The sequence below is a fragment of the Hylaeus volcanicus genome, chromosome 2 (genome assembly GCF_026283585.1).
Source record: "Hylaeus volcanicus isolate JK05 chromosome 2, UHH_iyHylVolc1.0_haploid, whole genome shotgun sequence".
NCBI classification, from domain to species: domain Eukaryota; kingdom Metazoa; phylum Arthropoda; class Insecta; order Hymenoptera; family Colletidae; genus Hylaeus; species Hylaeus volcanicus.
The window spans coordinates 18,445,355-18,471,606 of NC_071977.1; the positions used below are offsets into that span (position 1 = coordinate 18,445,355).

The 26,252-nt window shown below is 33.0% G+C and overlaps 1 protein-coding gene across 3 annotated transcripts in view; it reads right to left on the bottom strand.

Moving 5' to 3' along the window:
• The window catches only part of LOC128872836 (proton-coupled amino acid transporter 2-like), a 54,901-nt gene that overhangs the window by 22,457 nt on the left and 6,192 nt on the right, over positions 1-26,252 (bottom strand). For all 3 annotated transcript variants that reach the window (XM_054115915.1, XM_054115914.1, XM_054115916.1), the window contains exon 2: positions 2,143-2,219. In XM_054115915.1, the coding sequence (XP_053971890.1) occupies positions 2,143-2,219 (77 nt within the window). The remainder of the gene's footprint in view (positions 1-2,142; positions 2,220-26,252) is intronic.

Genomic DNA, 26,252 nt, shown 5'->3' on the forward strand with positions numbered 1-26,252 from the left:
TAATTTTATGCTTAGAAATTATTACTCACTTCGATGAAATTAAATTCGTAAATTTAATTTTTATATTTGTAAGTTTCCAGAAGATGACTGACTAAAGCTGCTTACTATTCTTCTATATTTTTAAAAAGTAATCGTTCAAGTTAATTGTACCTCTATAGTTAGAGAACTTCTTGGCATTGACTAAACAGGGATTTAAAATAAAATTGGTCGTCCATTTGAATAACTGACCTTGTCAGTTGCGCATATTTGATGAAACCCGTAATTAGCGAAAACTTAATGAATAATGCGACGCAAAAATAATTTAACAATGTGCGCACATGGTTACAATGAATCTTCGAGATCAACTTCTGGGTAATAAACAATTGTATATCACAATTGAGAATCTAATTTCTATCCATCTGATAGTGTTTACCAATCTTTGTAGATAATATCGATTGCATAACGAACTCTCTGCGAATTGTACATGCAGGAAAATCTCGTTTCCTTCGACGCAACTGCATACTATCTGCATAATTGACGCTTCGACCTTATGAAAGATAGATTAACGGTTGAAAACCGAATCGAATGCCGTGGAAGTTTTATGCCTCGATGCTAGATCGGAGAAATATCGTTGGATGCCAACCAGCTACGTCACACTTGGCTCTGGTCTTACCATTGAAACAGGAACACATATGTATATAAGCTTGCGCGTTTCGCAATTTATTCGTTTAATGCTACCAGTCTATTCCTCTAACTATTTCGGTCATCGATGGACTGCATAAATTGCAATGTCTTTGATGAGCATCGTTTGGACACCACTAACAGTCCTTTGGGGACACCACAACATATCCATTAAGAAAGATGTGAAATTTATAAAGCAATTCGCACACTTCGATGCAGCATGCAACCAATTTTGAATGTAGTAAATGAAAAAGGCAAACCTCAGGCTCAATACAAGCATTATTTATTGTAACGAATCCTTGATTGTAGTTAGCTCATACTTTCAATTTTTACAGTTTTATTGAAAGTAAAAATGTTTCATTTATGAGTATGGATATATAACAGTATGATTAATATTTTTTCAAACAGAAACCATAAGATGCAACAAATTTACCTGAAAATTAAGAATTCCGATCAAATACTTTTCCAATTGTAAGAATTTGGAAGAAAATTCTACAATTAAAGGGAAATGGTTATAATTAATTTATTATCTATTTTGTGTACAAATTAACTAACTAAATACTAAGCTTTATTCGCTTGTGTGCTGGTTTTCAATCGTAAAACAAAATAAACGCAAATATTATACTTTGGATGTCAACAAATATAAATTGCCTACTAAAGATCTTTTTACACATATTCGAGCCCTGTCAGTTCCGTATCCGTTCAGTTCCGTAATGTTCTATTAGTCTTAGTGATTTTAAATATTCTTCTGTTGGTTTTGAATGGGCATGTTCACACACGTCCGACATCGCTCCGTGACGTTACTGATACGGTACGGATACGGAACTGACACGTTACGGATATGTATAAATAGACCTTAAGTGTGAATAGTTCCATTGAAACGCGTGTTTTAATGTTTTGTCGTGTCGATGCCGGTACGTGTCGGTGCCGGTACGTGTCGTTGCCAGAACGTGACGGTCCGTGTCGTATAGTCTGAATCGACCTTTACTGATACGGTTCGGATACAGAACTGACACGTTACGGATATGTGTAAATAGACCTTAATTATGGGCATTACTTCGCAAATGAAATGAAAGTGAAGAGCCATCCATCATAGTTGCGATGTTTCTCTGACACTTTGTGTCTTGGAACTTTTCAATTAAGTTTTTCTTGATTATATCCTTGGTCTACACGAGAAGAAGAATACTATTTATAAGAAAAAGAACAGGATGGAAGTAATACAACGATAGAAGATTACACATACGCGTTCCGGTAATGATCTTCTAATTAGCAACATTGATGGTTACACAACCTGCAGTTACGTGACATTCTAACATAGTGAATAACGGAACCGTCCTGCTGACGGTAGATAATTCAATTGCAACATTGCGGAAAATTAATAACGTACGAAGAATTCGATTTAAAAGAAAATACTGGTGAACAAATAGTGCTATATCAGTAACAGTGTAATAATAATACTAATACTGCAAGATATTCGTTCACCTGTGAGGTTCCTTGAGCGTCATTTCGTCACCCCGCAAGCTGCTCTTCTTTAGATTGGGGCTGTTATGCAGTTCCATCTGTAACAATCAGTAAGCAAATATTAAATCAGTTATAAAGAAACAAGACAAAAGTATTAAAACTACGAGGAAATTGTACATTGAATACATTTTAATGGAGTTCGTGCTAATTAATTTTTAAGCGCACCTAATTTAGACACTAACCCAGTCATCCGCATCATGGGATACTTTTAATTTATTAATATGATTATTAACAGTGTCATAAAAGGACGATATTTTTCCTTTTTGGTAGAGCCTTATTTATTATATAACATACCTGAAATGTACTACTACTGTAATTTTGTTATTTCTTTAAAGACGAACAAGTATAAAGACTTACTGAAAAAATAATTGAAGTCAACATTTAATTCAATCTTGAGTTACAACATTGCTTGAACGAATTTTGCAATTTTTAGTTCAGTCACATCTGAAACGAAGCTGCAATACAATAGAAAGTTATGTCAAAAAAGGGAACAAAGTGTTTCATCAATAGAAATTGAATAATTAGTTTGCGGAACGTGTATTTAATCGATTTTTTGATCGATTAATTTCTCCTTCGCCAGAGGAAAGATACTAACAATAGTTGCATCCTTAAGGAAGCTAGATTTGCTTGATTTCTATCAACGTGATTCCAGGAATTATACTCAGACATCGATTCGTAATAATGGAATCGATCATGCAAGTCGTAAGAGCAATATCGATACCTATATGTATACATTCAAACTCGACATACGATGTTTCGAGGAATAAAATATAAAATAAAAAGCAACGTTGTCAATGTACAATCAACAAGGAAGTGTTTTTGAAAAAAAAAATTTATTAGTCCCAATATTAATCAAGACATAAATTATATTAAATAGTTTTATTTTATTAGAACTAATATTCTACAGATATTTTGTACTAACGATTTATTGTTACCATACTAAACTGCACGACTGTAAAAAGTGCCTTCCATCAAGATATTTTTTAATTGCTAATAATATTGCCAAAATAGTGATGAATCACTATGTTGCACAACATAATGCTATATCAAAGATTTTAAACATTTTTCAAACGAGTGGGTGACACAGATAAGACTGCCGATGCTTATCTTTTAAGTATGTGCTGAAATTTTTATTCGCAACGGAAATTCTTGTTACTTCTGTATTAATCCTTGTTTACGAATGCTTAAAAGAAATGATAGAAGTACAGATTCGAAGATCGAAGATATTACTAGCACGTGACATAATCACGTATACGATAGCTGATACACGGTCGTTTCATTTGTTATAGCAAGAGAACTAATATTTACCTATATGAGTCAATGCCTCTGAGAAGAGACATAAAAACTGTTGCGTAATACTGAATAAGTTACAGATGACTTTTGAAGAAATTCGATGATTACTACATTTCAAGCAGATAATTTGATTAACTCGTGTTTGTATAATTTAAACGATACATTGTAAATATGTATATAGTTTTTTAGTTAGAAATAATTTGTAGATTTTTTATAGGTACAGAATTAAGAAAGGCTAGCTAATTTAATAATTTAAATACTGTAGATTTTATGCAATTCATGTAAAAAGTATATATATTCTAAACACATTTATAAATATATAAAATATACATTCAATATGTAATACAATTTTAATAAATTTTAGTTTCATGAATAATTACTGCTACCATTCCAATGTATAAATTTAAGATATTTGCAAGCATCTTAATTTTTTCTTCTTCAGTCATTCTATATTTATCACACAACTTTTTTCTCGTTTTTTGTTTCACTTTATTTCAGTTTCAATTACTATCAATTTATTTTTTAGAAATTTATTTTAAACAGATCTGTGTCCCTTTGATTACTTTTTAATTTTTTTTCTAATATCTAAATCTGTTAATGTTTAACAAGCTTCATGCTACCATGCTGTGTTTACGAGGAAAATAAATTTCATGATTCATAGAAGGTGTTACATTGATTAAATATTTGTACATATTGAACTTGATCTTAGCGATATTCATTCGCGGAAATTCCGTGTTCGCGAGATACTAAACCACGCGTGTTCTTTAATTAAGTCTCGACAATGGCGGCTCTTCTGCTTTTCTTCGGCAATGGTCGATCGAATTAAGGTCGCGCGGAGTCAATGGAAGATACACGATCCAGTTTCACACGAAAACGTGACTGAACATCTGTCCAACGGTTTCCTTCGATTATCTTCGCTGTATTATTCCGCTATTAACCAGCCGACTTTGTACAACAGTCGTGGAACATACGTGGATAACGATTGCGCGAATAACAAACGTTTTTTCACCCTACATGTCGACTACGGCTCCAGGAATGTACACGTAACGAGCCAAGAATTTAAACACATTACCATGAATAATACAGATCACAAATTAATCGTGACAATTAATAATGCAGATTTAAAAACATTCTCTTTAGGTAATCTGTTAAAACGAAATTTATGTTTAACAAATTGAAGTGGTATGTTTGACATTGTATAATTTTGATGAACTATATTATAGAAGCATTTTAAATAAAATAGAAATTTTATTGCTTTTCGAAAATAACAAGATACGTGATTTATATTTTGTTATTATTATAGATATTATTTTAATCGATATCGTTCTATAGTGTCAGAATGATAAAATAAATATAATATATATTGTTCTTTAATTAATTTTTGACATGCTTTTTAATTTTATTCTTACTCTTACAAAACAGAAGAAAAAGTCGGTAAATGTATGACTAAGATAATCTGTGAAATATGTATCTGTTTGATTGATGACAGATTGAAGATTACCAAAATTAAATTTATAAAATTAAAAGACTATTAAAAAAAAATAAAATACACACGTACTGTGTTACGTTACAATGTCAATGCTCAGCTAGCTACAAAATGAAAAAGTATTACATGCATTTGTAAACAATATTTAACAACAAAAATCGTGTTTCACAAACTGGTGCCATAAGTATTTTGCGAGTCCTCGACTAATAATAAATATATTTCGACACCTTATGCCAAAAACTCCCTGTGGATTCTTAGAATCTATTTAAATACAGATTTCATTTACAACCAATCCTCAAATCCAAACAATCGCTCAAACCGTTTTACACTCTTCCAAACACTCGTTATTCACACCTAACAACTGTATGAGATGTTCTTTACTCCTGCTGTGTCATTGATCAACTGCGTAACCTACTTGTTTGCATGAAATTTACAGTCAATGATGCTGATAGGAATAGGTCAAGAATCTCATGTATCATTTTTATAAAATTTCCGGAAGTTATTAAGCAGACAAACATGTTTAGAGGATAAAGACAAGTAATTTAAGGATATCAGTTGATTTTTTTAAACTAATTTTACTTCTGGACAACTTCACTTGTACGTGTTCTTAATCAGCCTACATAAAGTGTTTTTTAAAAGGAACTTCAGGACTTTATTTATTAATAAAAAAATTCAATTGTCAGTGTAGTTACAGTGTGCAAACACTTAAACAACATGATTTTTGAAATTTACTGTCAATCATATTTTCATATAAAATTAATACCATTTGTATAATGTTTTGTTAAAAAATAAAATCCTAAAGTTTCTTTTAGGAACCACCTTAGTAATGAACATATATGTATACACGATCAATTTTTGTGCCTAACCATCGATCATTATTCACGTATTTATGGATGCAAGTAACATTGTCCAGAAAAGTATATGCAAATAGGTGAAGACGAACGTCGCGAGCGAATTTCCAATTAGCGTTCATTTGCATAGGCACATTCGTCGAAGCGAATCCGCGCGAAATTTATTCGATCAACACATCCCTTCGTCGCCTTCGGGTAATATTCCATCGTTAGCTCTTTGCAGTCGTAATTGCCGCAGGCATTGGAGTCATACTGCTCGGAATTATTTTTGGATAACGCGTGTTCGGTCAATTATTACCACAAAAAATCTTATAAATATTCAAAGGAGTTCATTTAGGCTGAACGCATATTATTTAGTATCATAGTATTCGATATTTTATATAGATTCGCCTAGTTTTCCTTTTATGACGTATTAGGGAGGTATTTTTTTCTAGAGAATTAAACAATTATTTCTTTCAGATATTTCTAACAAGTTACATTAAAATACATTTTAAATTGCTAAAGTTCATTGGTCCGTTCTGGCTGACGTATCGTAGCATATTGCACGTAACTTGTAAACAAATTGAGTAGGACAGTCGAAAATTTCAAAAGATTATATCAAGATTAAATCACGAAAATTGCCTAAAATTGAAACAAAAGAGTACTCCCTTAAAGTCTACCAATACGATGATCCCAATTCCTAGTTTCGTTCCTCTTTTAGTTTGTAAAATATAAAATATAATTCATCCTTTGATGACAGATTTGCCAAATAAAATTTCTTTATTTGAAATAAAATAGTGTTTGAACACAACTTCAATGAAATCCAAATTAAATTCTTTACTTTTAAATAGTTCAATAATTTAATTTTACGTCGAATCTACTGTTTGGTCATTATCGACAGATTTCATTGAGTTTCTATTTAATTAATTAAACTATACGCAATTGTAGAAATTTGTGTCTTTGAGATGTTCTAATCTCGTTTCGTGTCATATCATTGCCTAAATAACAGACTTGTCGGGAATATCCCGAGATACGACCGCAAAGAGTTTCGCGTATCGCGAAACGATTCGCAGAGCGAAATGAGCGGTTCGACGGGCCAGACGAACGCGTGTCGCTGTTTGACTTCTCTTAAGTAATCCGTGCGTGCCAGCGATAGATTTAAACTCTTTCATGACGAGCAAACGAGAAACGACAGACGACTCGAGCTGCACGCACGAAAATGGCACGTGCACGCGTACTCGAGTCCACACACGATCAAGCAATTGTAAACTATTTATCGCTTCGTTCCGACAGGCTGCGAATCACGAGTTCATGGAATTTGTACACTAACGCTTGTTATCTTTTAATTATTTTATTTAAAGTCTCACCAACTACAAGGTCCTTAGTGATCACGTCAATGGTTTATTTATTTACAGTTTATGCAATGTATGACGTTTAATAACCACTAAACATATCACGATCGGTCAAATGACTGTTTAGAATATTGTGCACATTTCTTATGTACTATATATAAATTATATATAATTGTTTACTGTATTATTCAATACTACGAGGAATTAAATTAACGAAATAGATTAATCAAATTTAAATTACAAGAATTTGTAAATTATTGTTGGAGAAAGAATACGTTGAATTTTCAAATGCAAAGCCGTAAAACTACTTTGAAATAGCTATATTTCGTATTAAAGAATATTCATGAAGTACAAAGAGTTAAACTGAACAATTTTTATGTTTGGGATGCACCACTCGAAGTTATAGCATAAGTTACTCTGAGAGAACCAACCGATTTCTATTTACAGGCAGCTTGGTCCACTCTGCTTGAGAAAAAACTCTTTAGGAATTGCAGGAATACATGGACAATGCGTGCGATACAATTAGAAATCAGCTGAATGTGTTCGAACGCATTCGAGAGTCAGTGATACGGCGCGGCGGCGCGCGGCGCACAGTGATCCGGATCTCCAAAAACCTGGCCAAAATTAGAAGGAGTTTTCGGATCTCAGTGAAATTTGGTATTTTAAGGTTATTTGGGCCGCAAATTACGAATCTGGTATCAGAATATCAAAATTCAAAATGGCGGATCCAGGATGGCCGACATGTATATTACAAAGTTATGAGATTTCCATGAAACTTGATATTTAAGAGTTATTTGGGCCGCAAATTACGAATTTAGTATCAGAATTGCAAAATTCAAAATGGCAGATCCAATATGGTCGACACTCGTATTAAAAATATTAAATTATTATGATGTTTTTATGAAATAGGATTTCTAGGTTTATAGGGCAACATAGTTAGAATACATTAGCAGAAATAACAATAATAAATAAATGTTAAATTAAAATTAAGGATAATAAGGTTTGTTTTAATGCCGCCTAAAGAGTCTTCTTTTCCTTGTAAGCATGGACTCTAAATGTAAATAACTTAAAATGGCGCAAATTTGCGCAAGTTTTCTCAATTGGATGTCATACCTGACATGTTACTTTATATCAAGAAATTTGGCAGAGCGTGTCACTCGGTGACTATCATCTTTGTTTTCCTTCCGATTCATCGAAAGATAACTAAAACTTATACCACATTGAAAAGGGAATTACAATAGTGAATCCAAAGATATTTTACTTTGTTCTTGTGGAAAGATTATGTTTATAATATCTACTTTTATGGTAAAATGATTTATATATGAATCTATCGAGGATAAATTTTCTGTGACACAATAAATATGCGCCACTTTTCACGATATCAAGGAGCATGAAATTTCGTCAACTTTGAACCTCTGTATATCAGTACCCGATTACTATTTTTTTAAATTTCAAACGCCATTCAATGCACTCATATGTATATAACACACGGACAATATTGAAAAAAGTGTGTTCGAAACTTCAAAAATAGCATTTTGGCCAGGTTTTCGGGCACCTGGACCACTGTGCGACGTATCGTCGTGTGGTTCACAGTATAGTACAATTGTCTGACTAGAACGGAGTCATTTCACTAAAGAAGACAACGTACTGATTTTCAAACCTTTATCTTTTTCTTTGTTTTCGTTAATAGAAATACTAATTATAATAAGATCTACAAGGGACCTACGTGTTTTATTGAATGTACAAATTAGCTGTATAAAGATAATTTGTGTATCTAACGTTTTTAAATTTTATTATTATGCAGACCTTCTTTGAAGTAGGCTATCTACGTTGTACTCTGAACGTAAACTACATGATATTTTACCCTGCTAATTTTAACATATATTTCAACATTTTCACTAAGCTGAATTAATTTCACAGTTAATTTTTGAATAATTATACTGACACGTATACATAGGCAAAAATTAAAAAGTTAGTGTACCTCGTGTTTCCTTTAACTTATTGAACATAATGTAGGCTCAAAGGTTAATTAAGTAGGTGAGTTATTATAGATCGATCACTAGATTGCAAAGAAATAAACAATTTTATAAAGTAAATATGATACAAAACAATTTTAACAAATGCTATCTCTGAATCGAACCGTTTATCATGATATATACACATGCTACTCAAACATCAAAGTAGATCGTTACTTGTGATGATAACATTCCATTATTGAACTGTGAAAGATAATAACTATTGAAATTAGAATACAAAATTGAAAATAATAATTGGCAAGCATGTATTCGAATCTAAACAAAATAATCCATGAAAACAAATAACTGAACTGTTTATTAACTTAAGGATCTACAATCTTTCAATAACATATCAATACAGGGTGTCCCAAAAGTCGGGGAGGAGTCGGAAATGGGGGGTAGCTGAGACGATTCTGAACAACAATTTCCTTTGCAAAAATGTCGGATGGGGCTTCGTTAAGGAGATATTAAGAGAAAACCCCGACCAATCAGAGCGCGCGTAGACCGTTGGAGCGGCCGCGGTAGCAAAGGCTACGCGCTAGGTCGATGCTTCGATGCACGTCGAGTCACTTGTTCGCGTGCAAGCGCGGCCGCCAGCGCTAGCCTTCGCTATCGCGGCCGCTCCAACGGTCTACGCGCGCTCTGATTGGTCAGGGTTTTCGCTTAATATCTCCTTAACGAAGCCCCATCCGACATTTTTGCAAAGGAAATTGTTGTTCAGAATCGTCTCAGCTACCCCCCATTTCCGGCTCCTCCCCAAGTTTTGGGACACCCTGTATATTGACGACAGATATTAGTAAATAACATTTGCGGATAAACAATTACATAGACTGATAAACAATTCACATGATTTAGTGTACTGGTACAATATAGGAATACTGAAAAAGCTACCTAAACTTTTATCTTGATCAGTCATCCATATCAACAAAGAAGAAAATCCAATTACCTGTATCTGATTTCAGTAATCATTATTGATTAAAATTGATTGATTACAGGCAGAATATGATTGGATTGTGTAAGTTGGTGCGAGATAGTTAACCGTAATTGTTAAATCAAATTGCTAATGAAAGTACACTATCTATTTATACACATTTAAAAGAATAAACAAAATTTTACAATAGCTGTATTGGTCTAACTATATGCACTGAAGTACAAAAATTAGGTATTATTCGAAACTTCTTGGCTTGAAGTTTTACTTCAAACACAATTGTGTTCAATCTTTCATCAAGAGTAACTTATGATGAAGCGTATCTTTCGGATAAAATTGAGTATGTCGTAATTCACAATTTCTGGTCCCTTGTCGTCAAGTGGAAATCTTTAACTTTGTTCAAAGTATAACTTCGTACAGAAATAACAAAAGTTTCACATCAACCTGATAGTGTCAAAAGGCAATTGAACTTTGTTTCGTCTGAACGCACATAGTACACAATACTCAATGCACAATGAGTGATGGTGCGTTCGTCTGTTTTCGACTGTTAATACAATAATCGAAGGGGTTACCAGCTATCGGTGTTAGATAACTTCAGCCACGCATAACCCCTATTTAACCGGTTTTTCACTGGTTCCACGCTGGAAAACCTTTCACGAGATAACTCTTTATTAGCATATTAAGATAAGTAATCTCCTCTCCTCGCGTAACCAGGAGACGAACGATAACCGAGCCGTTATTCGTTTCAGTGCATTCGGAATCACATAAAACATGCATCCGGCATTAATCGCATTGATATGACAGTTCACCGAATGCTTGACACGCTTCCACAAGTCAGCATCGTAATCACAATTAACCGAATTCCGCAGCAGATGTATTGAGTTCGATATGACTCATTTGTTGGGGGATTTCTCTATTTGTTTCTCGCGACTTGATAAATCACAGACGTCCGAGAAATGGAGGGGATAGTCATGCACCTCTGTGTAAAAATTACATCTTTCATTATGTATCATTAACCATTTGGCTGCGAAGGGCGTATATGTAAGCTCTCGAGAAATGGGTTCAGAGAAGTGTTTGTATTCGTTACATCAATTTAAAAAAAATATCAACTTACAGGAGATGATGAGATGAAACTTTTTTATATTTACAGTTTATTTATGGGTAGCTTAGTTTCGAAAATAAAAATTGAAAAGTTGGAAGTTCGTTGCAAAAATTGAGTTTCAGACAAAAGGTCTTCTAAGTTTTCAATTTTTATCTCTGAAACTAAACGTCGTATGAATAAACTGTAAATATAAGAAAGTTCCGTTTTATCATTCCCTATGAGCTGGTATTTTTTTAAATGCACACCTCTGTGCCTCTTGGAATTTGCACCAAAAATCGTCCCGCTGTTAAAGGGTTAACAATACGTTACGGAGATTTCTTATCAGATTCCTGTTACCGAAGCAATACTTTAATAAGTGAAGTTGAATTACTAAAATCAATAGGAAACTTGAACAAAAATGAATTTGTATATATGCTTGTCTTTTTACGTGAATAAAGGTCCGCATAAGTGGTTGAGGAAAAATGTTAACGATTTCTGTGAAACTTTGTGAAATTTGGAATGGATCAAAATGGTCCTCTTCGTAAATCTATTGTTAATATATGTATCAATGTACCTATAATTATGTACCATTTATTGACATTCTATTTTGAATATCAAGATCAAATACAACGTAGTCAAAGCTAATCTGAGGCATTAATTTGCAAAACGCATTAACTAGACCAAAATAAACGCTTGAATACAACGTAATTCTGTACTGATTTATATTCATCACTCATATTCTGCGTCTATTAAAAGTAATCAAAGATAACAAATGTCATTAGATATTTCGCTTACAATTACATAATTTTATCTGACAGTTAAGTAATACGGATTTTATAATACTATTCAATACAAGTTATAAATATTAAGAAAAACTGCGTGAATGTGTCAATTCTATTAATATTTGTTCTTCTATATATATATATATATATCAAGTTAAAATAAATATATCATATATTTGCAATATGTTACAAAAATAATAATCTGCAAAAATAATTACTACCCTAGAAAACCTGTTAAAAGTTTTCCTTGTCAAGTTTGGAAAACACTGGATTATAATCTCAGAATAGTACAAAAATAAAAACCTTAAGTTTTCAAAAGTTTGAAACTAAATTGTTGAACGATAATTCTATAGAAATATTGTATATATTTTAGATACAAAGTATTTTAAACGGAAACATTCTGATTGCGAGCAGCCACCGTGACGAGGACAAGGTGAAAACGAATTAATTCTACGGCATTTCCAACACTGTGTACACAGCAGATAATCTTTCGCAAGCGTGGAAACCGGGTCATGCAGTTCCTGCTATTCTTTTTTCCTTTTTATTCTGAGACTTCAATCATGTGCGATTACTGTACTACGCGATTAAAAAATGACACAATCCCTTTTCATTTTTATTGGAAACTTTTTGATAAGTGTCTAAGAGATAGAAACTGAATCCATATAAAATAATAGAAATCATTTTACAAAAAATTCCAAACAATTCACATTGAAAGGACACATGGTGATTCTTTGTAACCATCCACGTATTCTTTACTCGGAGTAAATAAAAGAAAGAATAATTGCACGAATAATGATCTGTGAACTTCTACATTTTCATACTATTATCATACTGAAAACAATTGTATCTCTGTGTAATAACACGTTGGTTCCGAATGCAGGAGACTGCGTAGTCTCATTCGGTGCCATCATCGTTGAATCATCTTCCGTTCAAAAAGTCATTGCTCGGAAAAGTTGATAACCAAACGGAGCAAAGTCTAGATTATACGCGAATTGTAGGTTTAATTACAGATTTATAGCAGCGTTTATAATAATTGCAAAAAAACACGAAACTGACTCTAAATATAAGCAAAGTCAACAAAGAAGTGTAAATAAATGCAAGATATATTATCGTAATGAGCATATTAAAAGTTTTCCCATAATGTATTACTACATATAGTTTATTTCAAGAGATGATTTCGAAATAACAGGAAGTAATGTGATTTATTGCAAAATTTTTTCTAAGATATGCAAATACTTTCAAAACTTGTTATGCATAAATCGTAGAAAGATCTATAATGTTTCGAATGATTCTACGAATTTCTAAATTATGTACAATATATTTTGTTTTTTAGTTATTGACTTCTGTTTCATTTAATTATAACTAGCTTATTATGATGTAAATTGTTCTACTAGGTAATAGGAAAACGAGAAATGTAAATACTATAACGTATTATTTAAAGAATTTGTAACAATCTTATAATACAACATTAATTCCAAGATCACTACGAGAACAAATTTTAAATTACTTCTATTTTTTGTATAAGATTGAAAAAACAAGTGCTACGTACAATTTTAGATTATACAGTTTACAAGTGTCTCAAAACCAAACTGTAGCTTGGTATAAATTTTCATGAATATTAGTTTGACAGTCAACATGTTAAATAAGCTGCTCGAAGAGAATCACAAATAGGACGCAACGAAATACATTTCACTAGACTAGTTTTGACACAACTTTGCTTTCAGTATGACGATAGAAGTCCACAAATCATTATTCCTGAAATTATTCTTTGTTGTAGTTACGATGTACAGTTAATACATTAAGTTTGCTCTCTGGTTTCGATCGAAGAATAAGTTAATCGTTTCAAAGTATCGCTATGTGTTCTTTCAGTGAGAATTTCATTGCTTGGAACTTTTCTTAAAATGATTTCTATTATTTTATATCGATTTGGGTTCCACGTGGCATCTGCTCCAGCTGAACAAACGTAAACGCTGACGAGGATGACTCCAGATCGCGAATCAGAGCAATAAATGTTATCTATATCCGAGGTACTATTGTATCGCGAAAAAAGAAGCGTTCCTTTATGGAGGAAACAAAACGAACAATGAATTCGACGAACCGTAATCGTTTCGTTGTACAAGGTTGAGGATTTCGTAACAAGGAAGTGCACAATTACGACAGGTGTCATTCAATCGAGTAGAAAAGGGCCGGCGTCATTTTATATATCACGTTAATTCGACAGTAATTACGTCCTACGCTTGAGAAACTTAACAAGGTAAACGCTTTGAATAAAAAAAATTGTTCAGTGGGATCGCCATTCAAAATATATCACGTAATGCGATGATGTTTGGACGTTCGGGTCGGTTAAAAATATCAGACGTAATGACGGTGAAGTCCTCGAAGTCCTTAAATGACCATTCGTGCTATTCTTTTCTGCTTACTCTCTTTTATTAGACGTACACTCTACATTTGCTTGATAAACTTGTTTGAGCAGACACTTTACAGTGGTGTTTTCCAAAGTGGGAGTACGAACCATAAGGATGAGGGTTTTCAAGCCAAAAGGGATCAGTAGCGGAACTGGACTCTAACAAGTTTCAAAATTTGAAATAGCTGAAGTTTCTTATTAATAAGTACATAAAGGGCCTAGCCGATTAAGATGGTCAAAACTGCCCTTGGAGCTTTATCGATGGCTCTTGAATCATTCGAAAGCTGACCAAGAAAAACCCCTCTGAGTACATTTTTAACCCTCTAGAGCTTGCCCGTGAGGGTAGTTACAGGGTAAAATAGATTTTACGCTTTCCGGCGCATTTTTCGGTCTCGAATGTGTTCTATAATTCTGAAAAAAAATCTGACACATTCTGGATCATAAGGTGCATTTTTGAGAATTTTTCCAGATTTTTTTGTTGGAAACTGTGGTCGTAAAAAATGAAAAACCTCAAAAAATCGAAAAAACTTTTTTTCTCAAAAATATAAAAACATGCTATTCTACTGTTTAGTTCCCTGATAAAGTACTATAACAGGCAGTATCGTTCAATTTTTAAAAATTTTTTGTTCGGCTGCTTCATTGTCAAAAACAATAAAAAACGTCCCAGCAAAAACGTCGAAAAAATTCAGTTTTTATTGTTTTTGACAATGAAGCAGCCGAACAAAAAATTTATAAAATATTTGACAAAACTGCCTGTTATAGTACTTTATCAGGGAACCAAACAGAAAAATAGCATGTTTTTATATTTTTAAGAAAAAAAAGTTTTTCCAATTTTTTTGAGGTTTTTCATTTTTTACGACCACAGTTTCCAACAAAAAAATCTGAAAAAATTCTCAAAAATGTGCCTTAGGATCCGGAATGTGTCAGATTTTTTTCAGAATTATAGAACACATTTGAGACCGAAAAATGCGCCGGAAAGCATAAAATCTATTTTACCCTGTAACTACCCTCACGGGCAAGCTAGAGTGTTAAAATTTTACTCAGAGAGGTTTTTCTTGGTCAACTTTCGGATGATTCAAGAGCCATTGATAAAGCTCTAAGGGCAGTTTTGACCATCTTAATCGGCTAGGCCCTTTCTTATTTGTTATATTTTATTCTGCTTCTGTTAGAAGTAATACAAAATAAACAATTTAGTGTAATTTTTCAATACAAGGGTGGCTATTTTATCTGCAAGCCTATCAATAAGGCTTTTTAACGATCTACTATTTGATTATTGATTATTATTAAAAATAGACCCCTGCATGTATGCTAATTTGTTTCACATTTATTTTGTATATTGTTACACTAAGCAGTGTATGAAAATTTTTAATTAAAAATTATGAAAGCACTTAAATTGCATTGCAGTTTTTGAAAATAAACATACATTTTTTAATAAACAATTTTAAACTACACTTACAGGAATAATAATATATTTCTTTAGAGAGATCTGCGTAAACGTAAAGTTTGAAAAATACTGAAGAATAACAAACTAATAAAATAAATTCAAATACTTCATTTTCTAAATATTTCCAAATCTTCTTCTTCTTGATATAAAAGATAATATTGGAGCAATATTCAAAGAGATAATTCTGACAAACAAATAAATGGCCCAAGATAAAAATAAGTGTAGTCAACGGCTTACGCAATTATAAAACATGTATCTCAATGATAATGTAAAATTTATTAAAAAATTAGGTATTTCTTCCTACATTTTTTGAGGTTTGCATTTCATGTTAGTTTGACACACTTTGTCTCCATTCTGTTTGTATTTCAAGAGGTCTAATAAGACGGACAATATTTATTGAGCCTGCAAATCTTTCTCAGAAACTATTATTTGCCCGAGATTACGTAAACTGCATACTTTCGACGTTTATTTTTCTCCAGGTACAAATTGCGACCGTGCTTGCTTAACCAATTAGCAATAGTGTCTGGGTTAGTAGAGTGCGCAGAGCCAAGAGCAATGCACGTTTATAGATCCCAGTGAAAGTGAAAAGATGACAGTAAAAATATGAAAAAAAGACAAGATCTCTACGTAATTAAATCCTTCATTTACTCATTTATTTTGAACAAAACAAAATATGTCCATCAAACATCTTGAAGTATGTATTCTATTTCCAATTAATCTTTATCTTGAAGATTATCACTTCACAACCACAGAAAAGTTTCCACGAAAGGCTAAAAACAGAGGGAATCAACTTCAACGACATTACTATTCACAGAGGAATACGTTAATATTTGCTCGGACAATGTAATGTTCACAGGAAGGATGCTAGAAGAAGTTTAGTACCAATTGAGCCTGAAAATTGGCGCAAATAAAAAGATTGGAATAATCGTTCGTAGACAGAAGAATACTCTTTCAATTATAAATTAGTGGGTCCATTCTTTGATTCATAGCGGAACGTCTGCATGATTACGATGCCAAAGTACATGAATTATGCATTTAACTCAATTACTCCTTTAATATGATTCTTGACACGAATTACGATTCCCAGTACACTTATGGTAATCGTTATTGTCATTTGTCCAGTGATTGTGCGTGCTCTTCGCGGACATGATCGTTTCTACGAATAATAACTTGAATAGATTTTTAAATTAGAAGGACGATGTTGAATAAATGGCTTGTTATAACTGTAGATAATTTCAACCAATAGATTTTCATTAAATGTATGGGAAGACATTTTCAAGGGAAGTGAAGCAACGGAATTCAAATACATTTTTCGATAACGATAGTGTTTTGAAAGAAAATTAGATTTTTATTAATGTTACAGGTATCTGGAATATTGAATTTTATTTCATCGGTGAACATAAAAATATATTTATCAATAGTGTTAATGTTTTGAAAGAAAATTTGTAATAATGTTACAGGTATATGGAATATTAAATTTTATTTAATCAGTGCTCATGAAAATGATCACGAGATAAATTTGCATATGTCCAAGATCATAAAGGTAGAATTGCAAATTTTTAAATATTCCCAAACAAGAAAATTTAGACATGTACAGACATATTTAGACAATCTGGATGATACCATACTATGAGTGGAAGAAGCATGTAAACGAATGTATCAACATAGAGTTGAATATATTTACATTATTATTATATCAAGAGCACAAAGTAACCCTTTTTATACAAATACAAATATATAAATTTTACTTTTACATCATTTATATTCTTCAAAAAATTATAACATTGTATTTTAGATTAACAAATTTTCACTGCTTCAGAGGACTATAAATACTACTTGGTCGAAAAGTTTGTAAATAATTGCAGAACAATAACATTGGAATTAATATTTTGTTTAAATAAACCTCACAACAGATCCTAAGACATTTTCTAATCACAAATCTTGTACTATATTTCCTGGATCAGTTCGCTGTTGCAAGTCTACTAAATTACTTTTTGCTGTTATGTTTCTCTTAATGGAATACTCTCACGCAGCCTGAAGTGAGGTCATTTACGTTTACCATCGACAGTCTGTATTTATCCAGACGATTCAGCCTATCACAAGTAAAAGAACATCACATACGTTATCGGAACTGAAAGTCGTATTTTACATGGAAAGTATTACCTTTCGATCCTAAATTGCCTCGCGTTTATTTCTCTCAATGTATACTTAAAATCTTAGGCTCCATTTTTAACGTTTTGTATGAGAACTTAGGTAATTTAATATATTATCCAAAAATGCTTGTATTTTAAATTTTATGATGTTTATTATTATGTATCATTCTCACAGATTGGAAAAATATAGTTTCGAACAAAACGCGATATCTCAAAGATTTATGCGTGAAATGAATCGTAAAACTGACCAAATGTACTTTAAAACGTGCCTAAAATATTCTCTAAGTTAATAAAGAACCTTACATAAATTTTTCTCTGTAAAAAAAAAGTATCCTGGGAAATATTTAATACGTGCCCTTCTAATGTGGCTTCATCCCTTAAGCAGAAAGTTAAATAAGTAAATAAGTAAATCTCTTCTCGGACACGTGGATTTGCTCGATTGGTGTCGTATGCCCATACATGCGTATAAACGGCGCCCATTCAAAAATAGCCAATGCCAGATTATTTCTTGCATCAAACTTCCGACGTTGCAACGACAAGATTGGGTTCGATAACGCGGCGCCCAGTTAAAGTTTAGGCATTCGCGTATGCACCACGTGCACCAGGAAGAAACGCGTTGTCCGAGCCAGAACTTCGTCTTGGCCAGAATTAGTCTTTCTATTGGCCAGACTATTTCTAGTTGTGCTGATTGATTCCCGCCTACAAGCTGTTTTCAATTAATATTTGACAATAAATTTGGCAAAAACATTCCCCAAGTAGACTTGAGCTTCATTCGTTTAAATCAAAATTATCACTCGACACTATGTTGACAAACAAACGCTAAACTGTCAGTTTTACTATTTTTGTTTCACTTTTGCTTTTCAATCAAAATTTTACACGTTTGTCGATGTTTATCGTTGGTATTAAAGGAAAAATAGTTATATTAATTACTGTTCTTGCAAAATAGGTTTTGATTCGAACTAGACCTTAAACTTTGTGGAGAGGTTAGACAGCAATATACCGAGAGATACACTTTTAGAAAATCGCGTTATTTTAGGAGCAGGAACTGTGCCACGTACACAAAATACGCCGTTTAAGAAACAACCTATATATCGTCGATAGAATGTTTACATTGATTATTGACGAGTGCGAGTGTTTGACAAACGTTTGCGCGGGATTGCGCTAATAAGTACAATGTCGAATGGTATGGACTTGAAAATCTTCACTTTCGAAAACACATGAAATTACTGGATAAAACTCTACGTGTTCCGAGACACGACGATTCCTGCTACCTTTGCCAAGTAACCCCGCATAATATCTTCCATCGCTATGAAATGCAAGCGTAAATAATAAATATGTATAAATACAACGTGCTTCATTCACAACGAGCTGAGAATCTCAGCCTGAGGTGATATGAGATAACGATTCGAAAACATCGAATCGAAAACGGTAACATGATACAAATAACACTGAACAGAATATTTAATTCCTTAAAAAAAGGAAATTTTAATTTTGTTAGTGATCATTTAAATTATATGATTAATTTTAACAGGTTTCGTGTAGGAAAAATTGGAATATTTTTCAGGTAACGATTGAACTTTCCAAACTGTAAACATGTAAATTAGCAACGATGAAAGTTAACAAGACCTTAGATTTGTTTAAATATACAAAATTCTTTTTGCTATGTTATTACATTTAGCGATGAAATCTTGATAGGTCTATCAATCATGCATCTTTAAAAAAAATGTACAGAAAAATTCTTCAATCGATGATTCAGGAGGACCAGTGCAAGGCGGTATAATTTTTGTTTATATGTATTAGTGTAATAAGAAATTTAATTAAATATAATTTTGAGAATTATAAAAGTTGAGTTGAAAGACCCAGATCCTTGGTTACTAAATCAAATTAAAACACAAATTAAATTATATGGTCACGTGAACTTAACAAACACTTTTACACTAAACATACATGACAAAGATTAATAATCAGACCTTTAATAAAACTAGTACTATAAACATAAGTGTGATATTTTAATTCAATAAATATTTTAACTTTAACAAGTGAAAGGTATGTGTACATTGTCTTACTACCCCATAAAGTGTACAATTGGTTATCTGAATTTGTTTGCAGACTAAATCCTTATGTAGAATTAAGTAACGCAAACTGGCAGTGTCTAAAAAACGAATAGTTATGTGATAAAAATAATTAGTGCAATAAATAATACAAAAAAGCCTTTTCTATTAGTATACATGGGTGGTGAGCCCATATATCGATCGAACTTGGCATCGATCACCGGACTGCGTAATACAAAAGACGATACAACTACAGCTAACGTTTTACAAAGTTCTTTGGGTAAATTCCATTATACTTTGGTAGGCTAAGCTTTCCATCCAAAGGCCAAAATAAAACTTTCTTTAAAACGCCAGCTAAGATAAGAAATTCTTTTTAACCGTAACCTGAAATATTACATCTGAAGAAGATCATAAACCCTCTAGACGTAGAAATCTCAAATTAATATCTGCGAAACAATAAATGTAGGTTACTCTGTGAAAAGTCCAACAATGATCTTGTATTGTTCGAGTAACAAAGAATTCCTTTTTTTCCTTCAAATAATTTCCTCTCATTTACAGGTACAAGTGTAAACTGAACTATAACAGGCTTCATGAAAGAAAAATAGAGTTTGAAATATTACTATAATTATCTTTTTTTTTTTAAATAGAGGCTTTACGTCACATCGACTGCAAGGTCATTAGCGACGAACACATCCTTTTGTGACGCAGGTTGGTGTCTCTTAAATATTTGATGGTGTTTTGCACAAGATCTTGAGATGTTAAGGCCAAGTCTGGGTTCAATTTATATTTTGGTCTTTTTGTATCGTATCTTCGGCATTCGAATAGTAGGTGCTTGGTTGTTGTTTCGTTGTTGCATGTCCGCATCGCGGAGGATTTGTTTTATACATTAAGAATTCGTGTATTATCTTAGAGTGGACTCTGCTCTAAGTCTTGTTTTATCGAGTTAATCGATTTGTGCAATGAACGGCTAAATTAACTTATCGCTTTAGAAGTCTTTGTATAATTCGCCGCGCATTCTTTTGATGCAACATTCTCGGATAAATTCTAGATAAATACTATGCTTCTCATTTGAATTGCAAGGCTTGATAACAAAATTAATTCTTTCTATTTAAGCTTTTACTACTTACACGGTCTGTCTAAAAAGAAACCGAATTTTTGCTCTAACATTTTTTTCTAATCGCGCCATCTAGTTACAGATAATAAAAGACGATAGGTTCAACGTTAATTGTTGACCGTGCACAATGTCATTTGAATCAATCGTTCACATTCCGTTGTGTGATTTGAAATATAACGGACGTTTTGTGATGCTTGTTGGAATACCGCAATAGAGCGCTGTTGAGTTGCTTAAGTTCTGCGTTAAATTGAAAAAGACTTTTACCGAAACGCTTACGTTATTAAAACAAATGTATGGGGATGAATGGCTAAGCCATACACAAGTTTACGAGTGGTTCACTAGATTTAAAAGCGATCGAGAGTCCATTAAAGACGATGTTGGATGTTGCTGCACGACACTGCACCTGCACACAAAGCCGCAATTGAGCGTCAATTTTTGGCTAAAAAGAAGGCATTGTTACCTTGGATCATCCACCGTACTCGCCTGATCTGCCACCCTGCGATTATTTTCTTTTCCCAAAATTGAAAATTCCAATGAAAGGGACACATTATAGCAACGTTTCGGAGATTCAGGCTGCTGTAACCGCCGTACTAAACGGGGTACCAAAACAGGAGCTACAAAGGTCCTTCGAAATGTTAATTACGCGGTCTACAAGCTGTATTGACGCAGAGGAAGATTATTTTGAGTAAATAAACGTGTGTGTAAAAATTTTACTTGTACTTTTTTCTTTTTATAGCAAAAGTTCGGTTTCTTTTTAGACAGATTGTGTATTTGTAGTGAGTTTAAGTTAATAGTGTGGTAAACATTCGGGCACGAGAGTCGAGAGAAAGTCGAGTTTTCCCAGTTGTGGAAAGCGTATGTCGAAAATATAGTCATCGTCGCTCTTCGACACTCAACCAAGGTCCCAAGTGCAAGCAGGGGCGCTACCACTTTTTATGGCTTCGTCTCGACATTTTCCTCGGATCGGACCATCGGCAAGGGCCACCCGCACGGGCAAGCGGATACGCGAGTGAAGAACGACCAGAGGGAAGACTAAACCGTCGTCCGGGCTGCTAGCTAATACTCCGAGACAAGGCAGTGTCATAACGAACAATATTGTGTAAAATAAAGAACATTTTGATATAAATAGTGAATTGAGGTGTTTAATTCACTACAGTAGTTGGTACTTTTCAGTTAAAAATAAACGCAAGGAAAATTTGTTAGGCATTTCCTGCTTCTCAAATTCATTGGAAAAAGCATGCTGTCCAAACTACTGTAGATATTAATAGATTTGTGAATTTAGAAATACTAGGTTTACAAAAACATTCCAATTATTTAAGAAATTACATTAACCTGAATGGTTAACGCATTATGTAATAATAAATAATAAATAATAATAATAATAAATTGTTATTTTCCCGAAATGCATGTTTAGCTCTTGCATATTGTACTAAAAAATACTTTAGAAAGCTAAGGAAATAATTTACTGGTGAAACAAAATTCTATTTAGTTTCACTGTGTGTCCTATAAATAAGACACTGGCAACCAATTATAATTAACACCAATTTCACAGAATAGCATCCTCTATAAATATCAATTTTGTCAAGACCTTGACTTCATACACTAAAATAGGAGTTGGTAAATCCTAAAGAATATTTTAAGAACATATTCTCAAGGCTTCGTACATTAAAAAAAAAATGCAAAAGGTCAAAGTTGAAAAATATTTAGATAAATTTTATAACACCTTAATCCCTTCTTTCCAATGTATGTTTGCTTCTTCATTTGATAAGTGTACGTAATGTGTTTTATATTGGTTATTGTGTCTATTAGTCCAGTCTTGCTTGTTACAAATCACCAGTTTTGCACATATGCGTGTTTTTCCTAGTCACATTTACATTGTTTTACGTCAATCCTTAACTTCTTACATTACAATGCTTTCCATATCTGTTGAGGCCCACTGGCCTCCTTATAACCGCACCGAGGCTACATTCAAACATAGCTACAGCCCCTGAGGGTATTTTTTCGCAACGAAGGAATGTCGATGCACTTTCCTCAAACGTCACGCGACAAGGAAAAGGGAAAGAACACGATTGGTTCTCTGTATTTTAGCATTGACCGGCCCAATTGCTCGATACGGGCAGTTCGTCCGTTGAGAAACGCCTTAAGACCGGAGCACAAGAACCTAATCGCCCGATCAACGCCTGTTTTGCTCGTTCACGTGCGTTTTTTATCGTTTACTATCCGACCTGATTGCATCATTCGTTGAGCTAATCGTCGCGGATGGTATATCCCGAGGACAACGGTCAGAGAAATCTTCCTTGCGCTATGAGAACTGGAGGATGGGCAGATAAAACCGGAGAATAGAAGCTAAATGCCGATTCTGGAGTACGAACTATCAATGAAAGAGTGTATACATTTAACAATTTAAAAATACTGTGGCCTTGAGCTTCTTAATTAAACAATTTTAATCTGTTGGTTAGCCTTAGAACCAATTACGCGAGATGTTTTCAACCGCCAGTGTTGAGTCCTCATAGTGAAGCTAATGTAGAAGGAATGATTCAGTTACAGACAACAATGAAAAAACACTGTGGCCTCAAGCTTTTTAATTAAATAATTTTAATCTGTTGATTAGGCTTGGAAGCAATTATGCGAGATGTTTTCAACCCCCAGTGTTGAGACCTCGTACCGTTGTTAATATAGGAGGAATGATTTAGTAAGTATATATTATAATTATTGATTGAATTTAAAATAATGAAGATATAAAAACAGACAAATGTCAAGAGTTGAATGAAATGGATGTAATGAATGTTCTGCATACAAATTACTCTAATTATACTTATAAGACTGTGTACTTTTTTCATTGTAAACTACTGATTATTGTGGAATAGTAATTTCTTTGAAAATCACTCGTAAGTGATATATTACATACAATAATTTTCTTTGAATATGAGCAATAAGCTTTAGCTGAGCAATAAGAAGATTAAAAACCACTGTTTTAAGTAAAGATAAAAAGGTATTGTGCTCAATCAATGTACCATATATGTCTCTTTAAACGATCAATTACCCAGGTGATTTGACTTTGATATTCTTTAATTGATGAATGACAACATATCCTTCCATCATTAAACAACAATGTATGAATTGTTTTTCTTTGAAATGAATCCAAATTTAACTATAATTTTCACCTAAATTTAATATAAATAAAACTTGTGTACATGAAGCACTCTTTTATTTTAAAGATCAAAAAATATCGCACACTTTTGAGTAATACTACATGTCTGAACACAAGTACGCATTAAGAAAACTGAACGATAGTGAGCAAGATAAAGGATTACAACTACACTTAAAGGATATGTAATCCTATATATGTACATGATGATCGACAGCCATAATTTGTAAAGTATACATTTATACTGTATTGTTACTCATTGTTTTAACACGTTATGTAGTACACATACAAGAAATCAGGAACGATATGCTTTATAATAATAGTAGTAAAAGACTACGAAACGATAATCATCCAAACAAATCGTTTCTTTCGCACTAAACATTTGGTTTTCGTAATTATTATTAAAAAATGATCATTCATGTCATTATTCAAAGTGAAAACGATAGATTCGCAAAATTTAAGTGCCGATACATTTCAATTAATATTAATAACCGTGATGCGTTAAATACGCAAAAGGGTACCGATAATAAATTAGAATAACGTCGTATGACGATATTCTTTTACATGGGATGCAATAATCTCGGTGCTAATTGTCTCTGTTTTATTGTCGCGCTTACAATAAAATGTGGTTCGTTATCGCGACGAAATTGCGCGAAAAGCTTCATACTTAGCAGTAACAATAAGGAATTATTATCGCTTTCGAACCTTGAATGTTAATGTGGTGATAAACAGACAAAATTGCCGACGAAATACATGCGAAAATGACTAAAACAAATTCATCGAAATTTGGTTACATATATAATAAGTAGCGATGAGTCATCGACTGTGAAACGTGCAAAATGTGATTTCATCGAGGAGAATGGAATTTTGGATTATATCTGACTCGATTTCTGAGAGACAACTTCTTTTCGAACGAGAAGAGAAAAAAAGCAGACAAATGATACTGTAGTCGTTTTAACGATCCTCTTTAAAAGATTCAGTTGTTAGAGGAAATTGTTAGAATACAGGTAACATGTATAAGTTAAATTACATGCAACAGACAATAAATAAATGGAGAAAATATAAATGTAGTCGAGAGTAAAATTTACTACAATCTTTAGCACGACTTGAAATTTGTTATAATAATCTCTTCATTAATATTTTTCATTCAGTAGTACTCTAATAATTTACACTAATTCATTTAATATAACGATCTATGCTTGTAAAATAATAAAATCAGTTCATATTAATCACTTACATACGTAGAACACGGAAATGATTAATAAGTATACTTTTTTAAGATTTCATAAAACCTAAACTGCCTTAGGGGTCCCAATTCATAGTTTGGAGCTCCGAATTAGGCAACAGATACGCATTAGATAGATCTCTTTTACACGTTTCTTGCACGTGCAGCGGTGCATCGGCCAAGATTATTTAAATGTCAAACGTTTCATCGTCGAATGGCCTGTCAATATTTGCCCAGACATCATCTTTCGTTTGTTCAAACGTCTCTAAATACGGGCAAGCAAAGTTGACGAAACAGCAGGAAAACCAGTATTTCGAGGTCGGATGCGAATTTTATGTGCAGCTGTTTGAAAAATTGCAATCAACTAACGCGATAGTGTTCCCCGTTTCTTTGTTATTATTTGCATAATTAAAAAAACACGTATCCTGTACGTGTAAGTTTGAATATTAATCGTAGTTTCGTTTGTCGCTTCGATTTGAAGATTTTGTGGTTGGAGAAAAAAGTGAGATAGGTTCAGTTTTATTTTCGAGTACGATGCATGATCTAATGTGTCTGCATTCGATGTGGATGATCGCCAAATATCAATGACGAACAATTGACGGAAATGTTGCGCCACACCGGTCGCTGGTGAGTACAGTGCATTTGTCACGTGACGTAATAAACATTCTGTTAACGAACTTAACACTTTATCATTGCAGGAAGCTATGGACAAGTGAAGCAGACGTGATCGAGTTGCATTTAAAACGTAGTTTCCCGATGTCTCAA